The following is an 18,742-nucleotide window of genomic DNA, read 5'->3' as shown; positions in this document are numbered from 1 at the left end:
ACAAGGATGTGCTCACATCCACTGTCCCCACTCTTTTCCTCTGCTGTTCCCTACACTTGAGATGTATTTCCAAGTACTTAGCATGTAAATATGCTCCAGATAGAATAAATTTCTTTTTCTCTAAGAAGTAGAAGGCATCTGTATTCAGGCCATCACCAAGTTGCCCCAAACCCAAAAAGAGCCCCCAGAGCTGCCCTTCCACCCCACCCCACTCCCTCAGATTCTTAAGAACCATCTCATGTGGATCCCCAAAGTCTGCCTTGTCCCAGAAACACTTTGTTGGCCTCTGGAAACGCCAATAACTCCTTACCCAGGGGTTTCAAAATCTTTTTGAGATTTTCTTTCATGTCCCTATGGTGCACCAGATACCTGGGAGTGAGAAGGCCTCCCTGCAGCACCCAAGGAGCTGACACAGAGGTTTGGAGGCCGTCTCATCCTGTTGCCCTTGCCTGAGCTCTGCAGCTCATGTTTATTACAAATCCAGCTCCTCTCAGTGCTGCAGTGGGAGGAGCTGAGCCCATTGTCATCCAGGTAAGCACAGAGCCCACTACCACGGATCCGAAACCTGGAAGTACAGAGGACATAACCCATTTCAGATGGAGCAGCAGGAAAAAGGAGAAAAGTAACACATAGGCCTCCCTCAGCTTCAGTTCTCAGGCATCCTCATGGGCACCAGCATGCCAAAACGCTGACACTGATCTATTTCTAATATGAAACCCAAAGCTTTGCAAGAGAGAAACAAACTTAAAATAAAAAATCCAAACTTAGGATTTTCTCACCAAATATACCACTCCCATCTTTTAGGTCAAAGGGGAAAACAAAGAGCAGTTCCAGATGCAATGTTGGCCCTTCCCAATGGCCCTTCCCAAACATTGTCCCATTGCTACCTCTGGATTTACTTCAAGTACAGGAAGAAATGCACATTTTGCGGCTGAGGAAACACCAACCAACACCTTAATAATGAAAAACATGGACTCACAGGTGAGATAGAGGTGAGCGATTCACCCACAGCCATGGCTGCTCCTCATCCTCTCGCAAAAGGCCAATCCAATGCTCTGAGATGCCTTTGTACCTCATCACAAAGCTCTGAAAGAGAGGGAAAGATTTTTACCTTCTTCCAACCAAAACCCTCCATTTTGTCAGTTGCTTATGCTGCTTTAGGGCTTCTTTGGGGCTTGAACATTTCAATCCGCTATCAGAAAGTGTCATCTAGAAACAGGAGTTTATCCCTACAGTCCTTGCAGCAGTTGGCTTTGGTGAGGAATTTGAAGAGACCCATGATGACATACCCTCAAGGCCTTTTCCCCTAATTCTCACCCCAGATCTTCAAAACAGATTCTGGAAGAGCAGTCACAGAAACCAAAAGGTTTCAAATACAGTGCTTTTGGTTTTTTCCCCCCATGCCAAGCAGGTCCTCATGTCTCCTTACCAAGTCCTCCGTGCTGTCCAGCATGGCCAAGGAAGCACCAAGTGCTGAGCAGTTGTCCTGGCTGTATGTCCAATTCCCTTCAACCTCAGAAAAATAGTAGCATTTTCCTCGGTACCTGATCCAGTCAAAGGGGCACTGAAAGCAGGGCTGGGCATGAGGCTGAAAAGCTTGCACTGTCATTAAGAATAGAACAACGTTAACAAGCAGCACCTTCCCCTTTCCTCTCTGGGGTGGAGAGATCATCCTCCACCCCATGGCTTCCAAAAGTCTTCACCTTCCTCAACTGTAGGAGAAGAGAAAAATTAAGATATTGAGAGAGATCCTGTGAGAAAATAAGCTCATCGTGGCCCAGCTTGTGATGTTGGATAAGAAATACAGGTGCTGCACCTTCAAAGAAGAAAATAGGGTGGCAGACTTGAAAAAGCACATTTTAAAGAGGAGTTTCAGAGTAGCCCTATCCCTAAACATGCCCTTGGGTGTTGCTCTCTGTCATTAATGCAAAAGTAGTGAAAATGACAGGAAAAATGTCCTCTTATTCCTGCACACTTCTTGACTTGGTGGGACTCATGCCAACATCTCCAGGCCCCTTATTCTGTGAAAAAAATATTTCTGTGTGACTGTACTCCTGAAATGGCTCTTCCTGTTGATTTTCTAAGGGTTTCTTGACGACATCAGTTCTCACACCATGGGGATGGGTTTGTTCTTCTGTAGAAAGACTGCTGGAAAATGTCCTTCTCACAGAGAGAACAGCAGCTTGGGTGGGCTTTGTCTTCCGCAGGAACATGGAAATAAATCTGTCACAAGTTCAACAAGCCAAAATATCTCAGAGACATTACCTGTGAGACTAAAACTTCGACATTCACCTGCAAAAGCGATGGCTGTGATGAGCAGAGCTGTGAAAAGCACTGCCAGCATCACCTGGCAGGCGACACGTGCCTCTGGCTTCATCTCCATGCTGTGACCTGCAGGAGAACAGACCTTCAGTGCCTCTGCAGGGGCTCCCAGGGCAGCAGCACGCCACGGGCCATGCCAGGATCAAGGGTTGGCCTCGTGACAATGGCACTGGACTTGCGGTCATTTTGTGTGAGAAACACCAAATATTCTTCTTCACGTGGAACAAAAGTAGCTATTTTTTTACTTATGGGAGCTCTTTGGGGAACAGTTTCCTCCCCAGCTCCAGATGCAAACTCATGAAATGTACCATAATTAAAAATCTGCTTTAATTTCTGGGATTTACCTCATTATTAAAGTTCAGTGGAGTTTTTTTCTCCACCTAAACTAAGACACTTTGGGTCATGACCTCCATTTCTGTGTCTTGTGATCCAGAATACACACTTTTCCTTCACCATGAGCAAAGAAAATTCTCTTTCCTAGGGGTTTTATACAAAAATCTTAGTGTTTTCATCCAGTAGGACTTCTCCCATTTTTTGTTTAAGATTTTCCCTTTTTGTTTCCATCATATGAACCAAATGTCATGGGAAAAACCCTCCTCTCCCCTCTTTTTCCTGGAAAAAATATTAGAAAGTAAGTCAGAAGCCAAATATTAAAAAAAAAAAAAAGATATATTAAAAAAATTTAAAATCAACAAATGGAAATCAACCAAAAAATGGAATATTTTGGGTAAAAAAATATAATGAAAAGAATCAGTTACTCAAGAGCCTCAGGAAAGTTTAATGCTAAATTTGAATAACCCATCGTGTCTGAAATTGGTCTGTTTAGAGCAAAAATTCTATCTGCTGAGTGACAAAAATTTTCCCTTAAGGGAAGTGCCAGAAAAAGCTTTTTCTACCCTACAACCTTACTTCAGCTGGGTTTGATTCCCAAATTACAGAAGTATCAAAATAAAGCCCAAACCCAGTGATTCTACAGTTCACTGCCTTACAGTTACCTGCCCGCTTGTTCCTTTCCATGCCCAAAAATCCGGAATAAACTCTTATTTCCTCCATTTTTGGGGTTCCACCTCTACAGGTGCTCTTGCCTCACCTGTCAAGCAAAGTTTCATCTATCAGAGGTGTCACAAAGGCTCTCCATGCTCAATTAAAATTTTCTCACAATTTAAAATTTTCTCCCTGAACCATATTTAAATTTTTCTCCCCACCTGAAATTTTCCCACACAATTAAAATCTCGTCCCTACAATTAAAATTTCCTCTCCCCCTAATTAGTTTTATCTGGTTAGTTATACTTTTCTCCCCTCAGCTAAAATTTTCTCCCTCTATGTCAATTTTTCTCTCTGCAATCACACTTTCATCCCAAATTAGTTTTCCCCACCTATTAAAATCTTAAAAATTAAAATTGAAGTCTCCTCAGGTAACATTTTCTCCCTGCAGTTAAAATTTTCTGCTGCAATTAAATTTTCCTCCCTGCAAATTTTTCTCCCCATTAAAGTTTTTCCCCCAATCAATACCTTCTCCCCTCAATTAATATCTTCTTTTCAGTTAATATTTTCTCTCCAAAATTAAGGTTTTCTCTACTAAAGTTTTCTCTCCTAAATTAAAGTTTTCTCCCCCCATTTAAAATAATCTTCCCCTATTAAAATCCCCTCAATTAAAATTTTCTCCTGCAATTAAAAACTTCTCCCTGCAACTGAAATTCTCTCTTCCAGTCAAAATTTAAGACCACCTCCCCTCAGCCCCCAGGCCATCCCAAACCCTGTCACCTGTGTCTGCTCTGCGGGAACAAGCCCAGTGCTGAGGTACAACCTGCTCCTGTGAAGAGAAACAAAGTGTTTTAAAAAAAATGTTGTTTTGGTTTATTTTATTGTATTCTTAGGGATTTTCCCGTGCCTCCTCGAGGGCAATGAAGAAGGGGCTGCCTGCCCAGGGCCACCTGCCCACCCGCAGAACCAGGGGTTCCCCTCCAGCTCCACCCAGCAACACTTCACCTTCTTTCCCAGCATTTCTGGAAATTTTTCTCAGCTAGGGAGATGGACAGTCCAAAAATGCTTTTTTTAGTGTGCAGTTGGAGGAAACACTGCCAGACATCACTCTGTTCCAGGATGTCAGGGCACCCCAGAACAGCATTCGGGGATTCTACAAGGGAGAAGTACAGTTCCTTTCAGCACATTTTATAAAGTTTTTTACTGTAAAAATATAAAAAAAAAATAAGTGTTCTTGCAATTAAGCTACCCAGCTGCAGGTTTTACCCTAAAACCTAATTTATTTTATATTTTTTCGGGGTTTTTTGTAATCAGTGGTCACACACCACTGGAGCAGCTGCCTTTGCAGAGGGCAGGAAGGCTGGCTGATAGCAGCTCACCACAAAAACTTTCTGTGACAAAGAAAAGGCTGGGGGGTGGGAAGAAACTAAAAATAATCATGAGACAATAAAAAAAAACAAAAATAAAAAGTACATAAACACAAATTTAAAATAAAAGTATTTCTTTTACTTTAACTAAAAATTTTAAAATAATTTCAAAATAAAATAACACGGTGCTTTTCCTACTGGGGCCTTTGGGTTTATCTTCTTATTTACCCTATTTCTGTGTGGTGATAGCTATTGGGGCAAATGTCTACATTTTGCGTGCCTTTTTTTTTTTGGGTGTCTGAGGAAAAAAACATCATTTTTGCCTCTGTAAAAAGGTGTTGCTTATACACAAGGGATATTGTGGCACTGACTAAAAGCTGGGCTTAACACCAAAAAACCCTAAGAAAAGGGAGGGGGAAAGGTTACTGTAGGCTGAAAATTGTTGGTTGTTCCATGCAGAAGTCAAAGACTCCCAAACCTGGAGGAAACATAGGTCTAGATGGTGTAAAAGGATACATCAGGAGTGGGAGGATGGGCTTGCAGGTGAAAAAGTCAAAATAAAATAAAGTAACAAAATAAAATTCATTAGCAGCAGGCAGGCAGCAGGAAATCCAGATTCTTACCTCATCCTGGGCAGGAGCTGAGCAACCCTTGACCACATTGGATCTCTTTGCCCCAGGATAAAACAGAGACCAAATACTATATCAAAACCAGCAGAATAAGTCACATGGAGCAAAAGGCATTTCAAGTCACTCCCAGCCCATATTCTGGGGAAGAAACACCAAATGTCACCTGTCTCTTCCCCACCTGCCTGTGGTCACACTGATCTACCCCCTCACAGTCAAAAACCTTATTTAAAGGCTTTTTGAAATGATTATTTATTAATTCTGCTTTCATAGATGTTTAACACAACCACCAAACCCACAGATGTTTCTACACCTCCAGGTGTGCCGCCTCTTCCTGGCTGCAGGACACCCATTCCCTCTTTACCAACTTCCATTTACAAGGGAAGGGTGTGGAATACACACACACACACACACAGACACATATATAAATGTACATATGTACAAACTGAAGAGCAGATAAAAGCCGTAACCAATACCATTTCCTGGAGCAGATGCAGCTGTGAGTGCGTAGTTCACAAGGCAAGGGGTTGTCTGAGGACAGTGTCACTTTTGGGCTGCTTCTGGGACCTTCTGAGCAACCATGGCTGGGGAAATTGTTTATGCTGATTTAAGGCATCCTGGGGACAGTTCTTCTGCTGAGAAGAATCGTGGTAACTGCTATTTTGGGGAGAAAATGCTTGTTTCAAATTTTGGGAAGATTTTTGGATTTGTTTACTTTTAGGTTTGCTTGCTTGCTTCATCTCCATGTTAAGGTTTCCAAGACCATGGAGAACATTGTTGTGGGTTAAATGTCTTCTAAGGTAGCACCCTGGCTTGAAAAGAGGGGGAATAAGAGAAAGGAAAGGATGAGAGAGGGTGGCAGATATCTGGAAGCCATTTGGCTTCTGAGACTCTTCACCTGGGGGGCAAAATGGGTGCCAAGAAACCTAACATGAGCCAACACACCTGGGTGGGAAGGAATGCTGCTGAGATCCTGTCTGGAATCCTAGTGGAGATGAGAGCTGGAGTGACCTTTGTCTCACTAACTCCCAGCTATAGCAGGAGCTCTAAATTAAGCCTATTTCAGAATGGTTTCCCATCCCCCAAGATCCATCATTGGGTGCCCAAGGATGCTCCTGAGGCTCCTGCAGCCCCTCCTCCACCTGAGAAACCACCCTCACCCTAGACCACATCAGTGGTGATTTACTTCTTTGGAGGAAGCAAAGAAGCTGCTAAACTTCTGCTCAAACTCACCAGCTTGACAGAGGGGCTTTTTTTTTCCCCTCTAAACCCCCAGTATTTTCATCTTTCATTTTTTAAAGCAAATGTGGCCTCTTTCAGCACCTGCCTTCTGTCCATGGTGGCACAGGCTCCTTCTCATAGCCGGGGGTCTGGGACAACTCATCCTGCTGGTCCTGGTGGTGGTGCTGACTGTGCGGGGTGAGTAACCAGCTCTTATCTACACCTCACACTCCAGTGAGCAGCCAGGGAGGGGAAATTGGGGTTTATTTCAGCATTTCAGTCTTTGGAGGGGACAAGGTTGTCCTGTAGAGATGCGACATCACCCATCAAGAATAAGCCCATTCTGAGTAAACCTGGATTATACCCATAGCTATCAAACAAGGGTGAAGAATACAAGCCATGTTTTTCAGGCTGGCTTAAGCAACTGTATAAGAAAATGAAACCCGGTTTTGTAGGGTTTGTGGTTTTTATCCCCAAACGGCTGCAGCTTCTCACCTCAGATTACTGCTCCAAGTTTTTCAGGGTTTCCCACAGCCAGTGGTGACAAGTGTTCCGCAGCTAGGCACTGGGATCCAGGGAAGGAACCAAGTGGAGCAGTGCATGTTTTCATCCCTGGTGCGGTATTTCTGCAAGCCCCAAGGGGACAACCCCACAGGTAAACCCCCTTTCAATCTGACTCTGCTGGGAGATGTTCAGGTGAGACTTTTGTGGGGGTCTTCTACTGCAAGGAGAGAGACCCTTGGGGTTGTGAGACCACAAGAGTTATTTGGCAAAGAGGAGTTTTGCAAGGAAGAATCCTCTTTTCCATGCAATTTTTGCTGATCCCTCCTCCATGGAGGAGCAGCATCAGCCCTAGGGAGGAGGTTTCTTGCCACTCTTCCTCCACCTCCACCAGCCAATAATGTCCTTGTGGTCACCCAGCCTCAGTAACCTTCCTTCTCTCCAGGGGCTGGTAAAACCACATCGATGTGAAAAACCCAGCAATGGGGAAAGAGCTGGGGTGTGGGATGGGGTACCTTCAGTACCTTTAGCTGGTGGCTGGGGAATAACCTGACAGCCCTTCAGAGTGTCTCATGGCTTTTTCTCCCCTTCAGCCTACGCTGGCTGCAAGCTGTGTCCCCAGGACTGGCAGCTTCACGGGGAAAGATGCTACTGGCTTTCTGAGGAATTGGGAAACTGGACTCAAGGCATGAAAAGCTGTGAGAACCAGGACTCCCAGTTGGTGGTGCTCCAGGACAAGAAAGAAAAGGTAAATAGGGAGAAGAAGGCTTAAAAAGGACACAAAAGTCCTGATTTTTAGGTGGGCAGGGAAGAAAAAAGTGCCTATCAACAGGAGGGTTTGGGGACACATTCAAAGTATGGGGGAAATTCATGTCTCATGAATTTGGGAGTCAGATTTACTCTGTGAATTTGATTGCCATGAAACCTCCAGAGAGAGATTTTGGGAGCAACTGATCACTTCTGTTTTCCAGGAGCACATCAAGACTGTTTCAGGCAAGAGCCCACCACCAGTTTGGATTGGATTAAGGTCACATCAGAAGGTGTGGAAATGGGTAGACAACACACCTTTCAACCCCAAAATGTGAGTGTATCCACAGTCTGTTGGTGTAAACAGCAGCTTTGCTCCATTCCAGACCCAATTCATGCTCTGACCCATCTCTCCAAGATGTTGGAATTTATGCAAGAGTCTCATATTCCCCCCAGCAAAGTTCTGTAGAACAAAGGTTGGGGAACTGTACCGGAGCACAGTAACCCCACAGCTCCCACCAGACCCATGCAATAATGTGTGGAGCTTTTCATGCTCCACACGTGCTCCTTGTAGATCTTACTGCAGGTACAGCAACTCTCCTCAAATCTGGTCATCCTCCAGCAAGAAATTATGGATGCACAGTGAGACAGTGCAGGAAAAGGGCAGAACAACCCCACCCCACATCTCCTTTTCTGCAAGATTTGGAGAATTTCCTCCTCTTCAGCAATACAATTTTTGTTTTACAGGCTTGGCACCTCTCTGCACGAGATGGATGAAGGGTGTGGGACACTGAGAGCCAAGGACTTTGAAGTTAAAAGATGTGATGCTGAACACAAGTGGGTTTGCAAAAAAAAGCCTTTCCTTCTCTGCTCTGTGACAGCAGAAGATGGAGAGAAAAGTGATGCCTCCATCTGACAAACACGCACCCCAGAATGCCCATCCCACAAGACAATTGCTGCCAATATTTGGGGTGAAATAGCCCCATCCTCACAGTTACAGCTTTGCAGGAGATTTCAGGGTTTGCAAATCCTCTTACCATGATGATCAACACCAGTTTTGGGGGCACAGATGAACCCCTGAGCTGGAGGATCAGAAAGGCCTGTGTCTCAGGCACAGTGTTGATAGAGCTGTGGCATCAATAAAAGCTTATCAAACTGGTTTGCTTCAATTTATTGAAATAACACAGGCAAGAGCACAAGTGGCACATCATGCAAAGTTCATATATAAACATTGCAAATTTCAACTCAAAAAAGCTTTTGTGAGTGACAGATATTACCTGTATGCATCTCTCCAAGCACAGCTGAGAGTGTCAGCACACTGATGCAGGTAGCTGGGTGGATGCAGGCAGCTGGGTTTTGCTCAAGTTTTGAGGATCTGGAGGGGTTTGTTTTTATTCTGAGTTGTTTTGTTGTTGTTGTTGTTGTCGTTGTTTTAGGGTTATTTGTTGCTGTTGTTTTGGAGAGGTTTTCTGTTTTGGTTTTTGTTTATTTGTTTGTTTTTGAGGTTATTTTGATTGTGGGTTGGGGTTTTATTTGGTTGGTTTTGTTGTTTTTACCAAATTCCTCCCTTTCTTTGATCTCCTTCAAATGGTAGAGAAGTGTGCAAGAGGCAGGGAAACTTCTTCAGCTCCGGATTTGGAGGGAAGGGAAGGGAAGTTCCGGGAAAGGAAGTTCTGGGAAGGGGAGGGGAGATTTGGTTGATATTCAAGAATCACCTCCTACAAGATCAACAAGCTCCATCCCAACAAGTAGGAAATGAAAGGCAGCTAGAGACTGGAATGACAATGTTCCTTACTGAACTCAAAAGGAAACACATACCACAGTGAAAGCTGGGAAAGATTGTGCAGGAGGGATACAGAGCTGTTGTGATAGCACCAGGAAAGCCAGGGCCAGCCTGGAGAGCAATCTAGCAACATTTCTGCACATGAAGGGTAACAAAAGAGAGTTCTATGTGTAGTTGTAGCAAATAGCAAAAGGAATAAAAGGACAGCTAGGGAAAATGTAAACTCTTCCCGGATGGGGTAGAGGTGCTGATAACAAAGAACATGGAAAAGTCTGAGATATTCAATACCTTCTTTGCCTCCGTGTTTTCTGGTAAAACTGTCCTTGAGGAATCCTAAGCCCCAGAAAACAGAGGAAAGTTTGGAACATGCCTGGCCCTCCACAAAAGGAAAAATATATTAAAGAGAGCCTCAACAAACTGTACATATATAAATTCATGAAGCATAAGAGGTTGGACCCACAAGTGCTGGGGAAGCTGCATGATGCCACTGCAAGTCCACTCTTTATTACCTCGAAATGTCATGTCAACTGGGAAAGATTCCTGAAGAGTGGAGGAAAGAAAATGTTACTTCTATTTTCAAGAGTGGCAACATGAAACATCAAGGGTACTACAGGCAGAGCAGCTTCACCACAATCTCTGGACAGATAAAGGAACAGCTAATCCTAGAAGCCATTTTTCCAAACAGGTGAAGCACAACATGGTAGTCAACATGGAAGCACAACATGGTAGTCAACATGGATTTATGAAGAGGAAGCCATGCTTGACTAACCCGATAACTTACCACAATGTGGATGATGTAACTGTTTTGGTGGATGATGGGAGAATAGTGGAAGTTGTTTACATCAACTTCAGTAAGACTTGTGACACTGGCTCCCCTAACAGACTCAGAACAGCTGGCAAAATACAGGTTAAAGAAGCATACAATGAGGTGTATTAAAATGGCCTACCTGCCAAGCCCAGAGTGCTGCGATCCCTGGTTTAGAGACAAGTCATTAGTGGCGTATCCAAGTTTTGGGACCAGCACTGTTAAACATCTTCACCGATAACCATGAGTACATCTTTCAGCAAGTACACAGTACACAACTAGAAGGACTAGCTGATCTATAAGGTGATTGTAGATCAGAGATAAGGTAAGATTCAGAGGGTCTTGGTCCAACAGAAAAGGATATCTGAGAGAAATCTCTTAAAGAGCAATGAGGATGAATGCAGATGTCTGCATCTGGGGAGGAAAAACACATAGCACTGTTACATGCTGTGGCCTGGCTGGCTAAAGAACAGCACTCCAGAAAAGGATTTGAGGACTTTGGTGAACAAGCTGACCATGAGATAGTGATGCAAGCTGATGGCAAAGGCAGCCAACAGCCTCCTAGGCCACATTAGGAAGGGAACTGAAAGCAATGTGAAGGGAGGTGGTCTTTTGTCTCTACTCATCTCTAAAGCCACACATGGAGCACTGTGTCCAGCTATGAGCTCCCCAATACAAAAACAAGATGGGCTTACTGGACAGTGAAGGACTACAAAGATGACTAGGAGACTGGAACATCTTCCAAATGAGGAAAGCCTGAAAGAGCTGAGACTGCTCAGCCTGGAGAAGAGAGGCTTGGGGGTGCCTTACCCACATGTATAAATACCTGAGGGGTTGGAACGAAGAGTGCAATGCCAGGCTCTTTTCAGTGCTGCTCAGAGACAAGAGGCAATGGGCATAAATTGAAAACCATGGAATTCCATCTGAACACAAGAAAACACTGTTCTACTGTGAGGCTGGTCAAACACATTGCCCAGAAAGGTTAAGACATTCAATGAACAACTGGGCAAGATTTTGAGTAACTAGTTCTAGCTGACCCTGTGTGAGCAAGAGAATTGGTTTCATGAAATGTTTTCCAATAGAAACAATTCTGTTATTCTGAGATTGTGCGGTTGTCTATGACTATCCAATGTGAGGATATAGGGAAGATTAAGCCAGGCTTTTTTTCAGGCAAGAATAAATGGTGTAACTTTTAATTAGATGGAGGGAAAACTCTTTTTTTACCATGGTGGTGGTCAGCTCAGAGTAGCTATCAATTCTCTGTCCTTGGAAATATTCAAAACTCAACCACACAAGGCCTCAAGCAGTTCACTCTAACTGCACCTGCTTTAGGGGGAGTTTGGACTAAGTGGCCTCCAGAGGTCCATCTCAAGCTGAAGCATTTCATGATTCTCCATGGCTGGATTTAAAGAATGTAACTCATAACAGGTCAACATATTTGTGGTAGCACTTAAAATACACATGACTGTTAAATATAGGGTTGGTAAAACATGCATACTGAGGAATACAAGACCAGGACCTAGGCAAAGCCAAGTTACTCTAGCTAGCTATCATTTTAGATTGGAAATGCTTATCACTTGAGATATGTTCCTCTATATATATAAATAGTCAGAAGAACACTGTCGTAGTAATTTTTAGTGCTTTGAAACATTCAGATGGAACACCCCACTCGCTAAACTCAAAGGCTTACAGATGAAACCCCAGAAACCTTTTCCACTAACTTCAATGACTAAAAAAAGAATTTGATTGATGCAAGTAGAACCAGGGGGACTGACAAACATTGCCATATCACCAGGTGCCTCAGCCTACTTGGCCTATCAGTAAGTGCAAACAGGCCCAGAGATTTCAGAAGGAAGCAGAAGGCCTAGCTCAAAAATATGAAAAAACCCTGCTCATTAAATCCTTAACAAATATTGAAATGTCCAAAATAAAGGGAGAAGCTTAAAAAAATATATTTATTGTGTCTTTTGAATTTAAAATTCAGGAATATCTTTTCCTTTCCTAAATATTCCTAACTCATTAACCTGATTTTCACCAGAAATTTGTCTATGATATCTAGATACAAATGCAATAGTAAATGTAGACTCAAATAGACTCTGTAACAGGTTGTAAAAATTGGAACCAGATCTTCATCCTTACCATAAATGCTTACCTAATTTTTCCTTCTGTACTGAAGTGGAAGCTCTCCAATAGTTGTCTTCATGCAGAACTTTATTTTTGGTGTTATTCCCTTGATAATAACTGTTAATCACTGCATATGCATCACTCTTATAATCAGAACACTTCAAAACCTCCATTGAAACTGCATAATCAGAAGTGACTAAAGGAGGCACTTTAGCTAAAGAAGCCTTACAGCAAATTCACCAGCAAATAACAGTGGCAAAGGAGTTTTCCTATGAAAAGCAGCACTTTGATTTTAGTCTGCTCTTTTAATTGGTATAAAGTGTACCAGAAGAGGAACATGATGCACAAGGTCAGCGTGTTCCAAACATACGCTTGAGGCACTGACCCAGGCACTTGAGAGTGACTTTGACACTTCCTCATAAAGCCAGTATTGTGAAGAAAGGGGAATAGAAACCCTTGATCTACAAAAAATACATACAGTTCTTTAATGTGTAAGTAGCAGCTCCTTTTGTAGAGTGGTGGAGGTGGACTAGCTTAACCCAAAGGACACTTTCTAAAGTGATGTGAAAAAGAAATTCAGATTTGCTTTTCAAGGCAGGTAATGCCATGAAAAATACTGTAAAGACACTAATGATGCCTGACAACAAAAGCAACAGCTGTTCACTTATCTTAGACTTTGAATTGTGCCTTTCTAGAAGCTAGTCTTTGTCTTCTACAAGAATGACAGAGAAATCATGGTATGGTACCTTCAAACTTAATTTGCCCCTACCCTTATGCAAAGAGGATAACATATAAGCAGTAGTGATAAAGAAGGAAAGAAATAAGGTACACCTGGAAGGAAATACGATGACATATTAGTAATTTGAGTGCAGCATCTGGCTGGCCCAGACCCAGCCAGAGAAATGAGGTGATGCTGCCATTTCTCCTTCTGGATCTAAGCTAGTTTGAGGGTACCCCTGAATCACCTGTTCCTTTAAAATATGTCACCACCTTCTTTGTCTTCATCAGGTTCTTAAGGACCAAGTTAAAGATTTGTACAAAGTAATGTTTAGTTAACCTGAGCATATATTTCTAAATTTCTATTCCAAATGTATTGAAAGTATTCCTGTATTAGGCAGAACTTTGTAACAGATTTTTTTTAAGTCTAGTATTTCTATACTTGCAATATATTATATACTTTATATATAATACCTGATTTTGTGATGTGAAATAATGCCATTACTAGTTTGTAGAGTAAGCACAAGAACCTTATGAATGAATGAGTGCAAAACTGAGTTCACAGGAAAGATGACCCTCCCTGTTCAAAGCTATTGTATGCTGAAATACATTCATATTAATAAAACTGAAGTCAGTTTCATTGCTTCTTTTGCATAATCTAATCCATAATGTAGTGAGAAGTATGAAAATATAATTATTCTAGGCTGCTGTTTCTCCTTCTGGAAACAATGAACCCTAGAAAGAATAGGCAGTGGGAGGCCTTACAAAAATAAAAGACCCCCAAGAGTAGAGTTAGAATAGGCAAAGGGAAAAAAACAAGGCATGTACATTAGATAAAGAAAATGGACAGAAATCTGGCATCCCCAAAGGCCACTGGTACAAAGAATCTTGAAAATCTTTTAAGTGACTGGACCTTCCACACTAGCTGTGGATGAAGGCATATAGCTAAACATGTTTTGTTATTAGATCTTCTACCAGCCTACAGGGTGTGACTTACAAATTTAATTGTTAGGATGGCTGTACTTGGAACATTCTCTCAGCACTTCTATATTCAAAAGTGTGCAGGAGCATTCCCCTCTGCTCAAGAGGATCAAAGAGAGAGTCAAACTCCATTCCACACAAAATTGCCACTACCACTCCAGTCCTTTCTTCAGACAGGTATGATAAGCACTAGTTTCAGGCAACTTACAAGAAAATAAGGAGAAACTGTCATCACTAATTCTCTATCCATACCACAACAGGCAGGAGTCAGCTTGCATTCTGGGAACAGAAAGTCTCCTGTACTCCCTTCATAAAATGCACAGTCATCCCCTACTAAAAGAAGAGACACCTATTAAAAATAGCTGTCAGGGTTGTTATATAGAATTGTCATTGCTGTGCAAATGAAAACTTCATAAATTTATAAATGTGAATGAGTGAGTGAATGGTCTTGACAGAATGATGCTTGTCTTGCGCATAGTGATGCTTTCAGAAGCAGGTGGCAGTGGAACATTAGTGGGCCTAGGAAGCGTGGTACAGGAATGGCACATATTTAGCAGGATTAAGAATCCTGCAGATGTTGGAAATCAGCATACTGTCCTTCTCTGTTGTCAGGGAACATTTCAGTTTGCACTCCTGAACACAGCAAACAAAACCAGAGAAATACAGCAAGCCCAAACCATTTGATCCTGTATTTGTATATAGGAAAGAATACAACAACATCAGGGGTTTTCTGCCTGCTTGACTAAAAGATAACTACTTCTCCAGAAAATGGCTTATTCAATATATCCCCAGAACTCTTACTTTGCTGCAGCTGATTACTTTGTTTTCTGAACAGGAAATGAAGAGGGTAAGAGGTTGGGAAACCATTTACGTTTGCACTGGTTTTGAAAGATTTGGTTTAGCAGAGCAGTCCTGGAGTTTGATGCTGTCATTAACTTTCAAAGCATTGAAGAGAAGTATGTTGGGGATGGACACAACTACAAGACTTGAAGGCTGACTACTTATTTAGGTTGTAGAGAATGTCCACAGCTGTGATAGAGGATGTCATGCTAGTGCATATTTTATAAAATATGTATAAGGCATATGTTTATACACAGATTACTAAATCTTGATCTTGATTTTTCAGTGTTTTCAGTACAATTAAAAATTGTCTCATACAGGGAAAAGAATTAAATATTCTAATCCACCTACTGCAGGAATAAAATAAAAAATTTTGATATGACATTACAACACTTTAATGTTTGTTCAGCAGATGTGTCATCATAAAGTAGTGCTAAAAGACAATCACCATAATTTTCAAAATGTATTTCCTCCAGAGAGCCAGCATGTAGTAAATGAACATTGTGTAATTTGGCCAACAAGCCATACAGCATGCAAGCAGTGTCCTACAAACTGAGGGTGTAAGTAACCATGCACTACAAGCAAAAAGGTGATGCTAGTCTCTCAAGGACAAGGCACAACAGTCAACAACTTTGGCTTTGCTGAAAGCATGGCATTATCAGTACACAAACCCTAATCAAATGGGGGACCAGTGGAACTGCATGGGAGTACAGCTCAAAGGATAGCACTGCAGGGGCAGATAATAAAAGTTGCACTGATTAACTGGCTTTACTTACACGTATGTGCAAAGTTCCGTTTTGTTCCCCAGGGATCTCACTGCTTTTGTCTGAATTCCAAGACTGGGAGCTGGTCATCACACTGGTAGCTGTGCAAAGTTGAGTGCAGGTGATGAAGGAAGCAAGCTATCCTGGCTACTTTCACAAGATAAAACATGCCTTATGTTTTATAACACAAAGCATATGAGGGAGTCTGCATATGCGGATGGAGAGAAGTAAGGTACCCCAGATTACCATGACCAGATATGATGTACCTGGGATTGTACGTACTTGGATGAGGGAGGTGAATCGTCCTGGGTTACCATGGCAAAGTCTTGTCAAGCCCTACACCACACTTGTCTTTAGCTCTTTTCTCCCTTCAGAAGCCTATTAACTGTGTTCTGAGTAAAGGAGGTCAGTGCTGCTCCATACAGGTGGCACAGCGGGAGAAAGAAAATACATAAGCTCCCAGCACAGGAGGAAAGCTATATGGCACACTGTCAAGTATCTGGCTTAGAAAGTATAGCAGGGGTTTTGCCTTCCTGAGATGTGACACTAAGATGGCCACAATAGATATTCTGCTAAAAAAGCTGCTGCTCCCTTCACTTAGACAGGTTCTGTGTCTTTACAGAAGCGGGGACATGTTCACTTCTAATCAGAGGAAAAACAAACCCTGCAAACCATGCTACAAGGCTGACAATTTTCAGTAGAAGTTAATAATGAGACTACTATGTTTGATTGTAGGCAAAGTTTCATCTTTTTTAGTCACACTGCTTTTCTGCCTTTCTAATGGATCCCAGCTTTACAACAACCAAGAAAAACTTTTGTGAGCTTTGGACACTCTGAAAAGAAGGCAATACTAAGTTTTGCTATATGAGGTCTGACTTCTGCTGTACCAAGGACATAGGTAGGCATTGGTTCCTCTTGTGAGGAATAGACTTTGCTTTTGTCAATATCTTTTAAATTTAAAAAGTTGAAAGAAGATAGTATATCCCACAGTACAATAAGTAAGCCAAATCTCAAAGCTCCATAATTTTGCAGAGCCAAACAACAACAAGAATGAAAACAGACGGCATTTGATGGATGAAGGGTATGTCAGTACTATGCAGAATAAAGAACAGATATTCTAAATGGCAAAAATATGTTGATGATATTGCTAAATCCTTTGGCATTACTTAAAAGAGTGTCATCCCTTTTAGAGGTATTACTGATCAGTCTTTTCTGTCCTGACACACAGAAAAATTATGCTATGCCCAGGGGACAAACAAACTTTATACACTACACCTAGTTATGAGCATGATACCCACAAAGCCTGCATGAAAGTAATCATACAAGAAAATGAGCACTCTCTGTACTAAGCTAGATCACCCTCTTTTTTTCCCCTTGTTTAGGCTTTTATGTAGAGATAATAATAACAGATCATCTCAATTTAGTTTTTGCATCCTTCTCCAGTATCACTGAGGTTTTTGAACCAGGAACAGTATCACAAATTACCCTTTAATATATCAGCAACTCTTCAAAGCATAAAGCAAAAAGGAAAGGGAAAGATGACTATCTCAAGCAAAATATCTTGAAAAACAAATACCAAATGTACAGGAAATATTTGTAACATGGGGAACATAAAGTATATTTTTAATTTGATGTAACAGAATAATAACCAATTTTAGTAAATAGCCTGCAGTTTTAGAACATACATGAATGCTCCATAATCCATGACCTCAACAGTAGCAGTCACCTGCCAACCCATGTCCATTTGCCTTTTTCCCATCTTACAAGAACACACAATATGAAGCCTGAAGATGACTATCTAACAAGATGAACTTTACATTTTTGTGTTCTAGTTGAATGTAACCAGAAAACTAGACTGCTATCAAAAACAAGAAGATTAGGATGAAGAAACTAAAGCATCATGACTGATCTTAACAAATAATTCAAAATATTCAAATCAGAAAAGAATTTTTTTTACTCAAATGTGTACCCACAATATACAAGAAATTATGGAGTAGAAAGAAATACCAGTGGAGGAGGTCCTTAAATTTATAAGGGAGAGAAAGTTAGGGTGCATGACATAAAACTAACACCAGTATCCTTAGTATCCTGATACTAATATCCTTTACAGTATCAAATCAATTAGCATATGGAAGAATATTTATATTTATTTGCCTATTACCTGAAGACACAAGATGAGTTAATTCAAATTTTATTACAGTAAGTGATAGATGAAAATTAAAATATAGCAGGGTGGCTGAATGATAGAATAGATGTACTGTTTACACCTGGGACTGTAATCAAAAGCTACGCATACAGAAAGGAATGGAGGGAGAACAGCAAAGAAATGAGAAGAGTGGATAAATGATAGATGAGAAAGGAGATAGATGCAGAGCTACTATCTACTTTGGTTCCTTAAGTATTTGTTCTAATATTATTTTCATTATTAATAGATACACACATAAAAGTACTATCAGGACAGTCGGTCTCTGTGATTGATACCTGATGGATTGTAAATCCATCAGGATAATGGGATAGTCAGTGGCTTCTGCTTGAGCTTCTGTTGATTTTAACAGGAATGGCTTGCTCCAGAAGGACAAAAACCTGAAACCCTTTTAAGACAAAGGAATTGCAAGTGAATTAAAGCTAAGGGAAATAGCTTAAATAGCTATTAAGGAAATACCTTAAATTAAAATTTTATAAATAAATAAAAATAAAATTTTATAAATAAATAAAAATATTTTAACTAAACATGTGCTTCAGTAGGTATGACTGACTGTTGAAAGTTTACTAGCAATGGCAAAACAGAATGTAGACAGGCCATTGTTGTAAATAATTTTTTTTTCTCTCCTATATCCCCTTACAAGCAATAGATTTTGGCTTTTAAAAGACCGCCTAACCATTAAATGTGACATGACCTGTCAGACTTCAAAATGCAAAATTGCTAATAGAAAAATGAAAAGCACAGTGTCAAGTTAGCC

At 41.3% G+C, this 18,742-nt stretch overlaps 2 protein-coding genes and 1 long non-coding RNA gene across 4 annotated transcripts; 1 reads left to right on the top strand and 2 right to left on the bottom strand.

Annotated features, from left to right (window-relative positions):
* Window positions 1–257: 257 nt before the first annotated feature.
* LOC129132464 (C-type lectin domain family 2 member B-like) lies at window positions 258–5,850 on the bottom strand. The gene is made up of 8 exons (XM_054651573.2): window positions 5,776–5,850; window positions 5,297–5,341; window positions 4,087–4,135; window positions 3,318–3,412; window positions 2,293–2,391; window positions 1,430–1,602; window positions 980–1,086; window positions 258–565 (listed from the first exon to the last, which is right to left on the bottom strand). Exons 4-8 carry the CDS (start codon window positions 3,373–3,375, stop codon window positions 352–354), a joined length of 651 nt encoding a protein of 216 aa, XP_054507548.2. The 5' UTR covers window positions 3,376–3,412; window positions 4,087–4,135; window positions 5,297–5,341; window positions 5,776–5,850; the 3' UTR covers window positions 258–351.
* Window positions 5,831–8,927, top strand: LOC129132461 (killer cell lectin-like receptor subfamily B member 1B allele A). 2 transcript variants are annotated; one of them, XM_054651564.2, is made up of 6 exons: window positions 5,831–5,949; window positions 6,620–6,718; window positions 7,035–7,175; window positions 7,615–7,769; window positions 7,993–8,102; window positions 8,516–8,927. In XM_054651564.2, exons 1-6 carry the CDS (start codon window positions 5,880–5,882, stop codon window positions 8,682–8,684), a joined length of 744 nt encoding a protein of 247 aa, XP_054507539.1. In that variant the 5' UTR covers window positions 5,831–5,879; the 3' UTR covers window positions 8,685–8,927. The 2 variants fall into 2 exon arrangements, with proteins under 2 accessions (XP_054507539.1, XP_054507540.1); XM_054651565.2 differs by lacking the exon at window positions 7,035–7,175.
* Window positions 8,925–10,167, bottom strand: LOC143692218 (uncharacterized). Its single transcript, XR_013180104.1, has 2 exons — window positions 9,840–10,167; window positions 8,925–9,441 (listed from the first exon to the last, which is right to left on the bottom strand). It is a non-coding gene; the product is annotated as an uncharacterized LOC143692218 (long non-coding RNA).
* Window positions 10,168–18,742: the final 8,575 nt, after the last annotated feature.

Source organism: Agelaius phoeniceus, chromosome Z, assembly GCF_051311805.1.
Source record: "Agelaius phoeniceus isolate bAgePho1 chromosome Z, bAgePho1.hap1, whole genome shotgun sequence".
Lineage (NCBI taxonomy): Eukaryota > Metazoa > Chordata > Aves > Passeriformes > Icteridae > Agelaius > Agelaius phoeniceus.
The sequence above is the reverse complement of the archived record's forward strand: the minus strand, read 5'-3'. Positions and strand labels throughout refer to the sequence as shown.

What these genes read in the sequence shown, in the direction of transcription:
- LOC129132461 (XM_054651564.2), top strand. Translation starts at nt 5,880, where the DNA reads ATGGCTGGGGAAATTGTTTATGCTGATTTAAGGCATCCTGGGGACAGT. An exon ending in GGTGGTGCTGACTGTGCGGG is followed by an intron (nt 6,719 to 7,034) that starts GTGAGTAACCAG and finishes TACTGCTCCAAG; the next exon opens with TTTTTCAGGGTTTCCCACAG. An exon ending in TCCAGGACAAGAAAGAAAAG is followed by an intron (nt 7,770 to 7,992) that starts GTAAATAGGGAG and finishes TCTGTTTTCCAG; the next exon opens with GAGCACATCAAGACTGTTTC.
- LOC129132464 (XM_054651573.2), bottom strand. Translation starts at nt 3,375, where the DNA reads ATGGAGGAAATAAGAGTTTATTCCGGATTTTTGGGCATGGAAAGGAAC. An exon ending in TGGACAGCACGGAGGACTTG is followed by an intron (nt 1,087 to 1,429) that starts GTAAGGAGACAT and finishes CCTCTCTTTCAG; the next exon opens with AGCTTTGTGATGAGGTACAA. An exon ending in CGCTCACCTCTATCTCACCT is followed by an intron (nt 566 to 979) that starts GTGAGTCCATGT and finishes CTGTACTTCCAG; the next exon opens with GTTTCGGATCCGTGGTAGTG.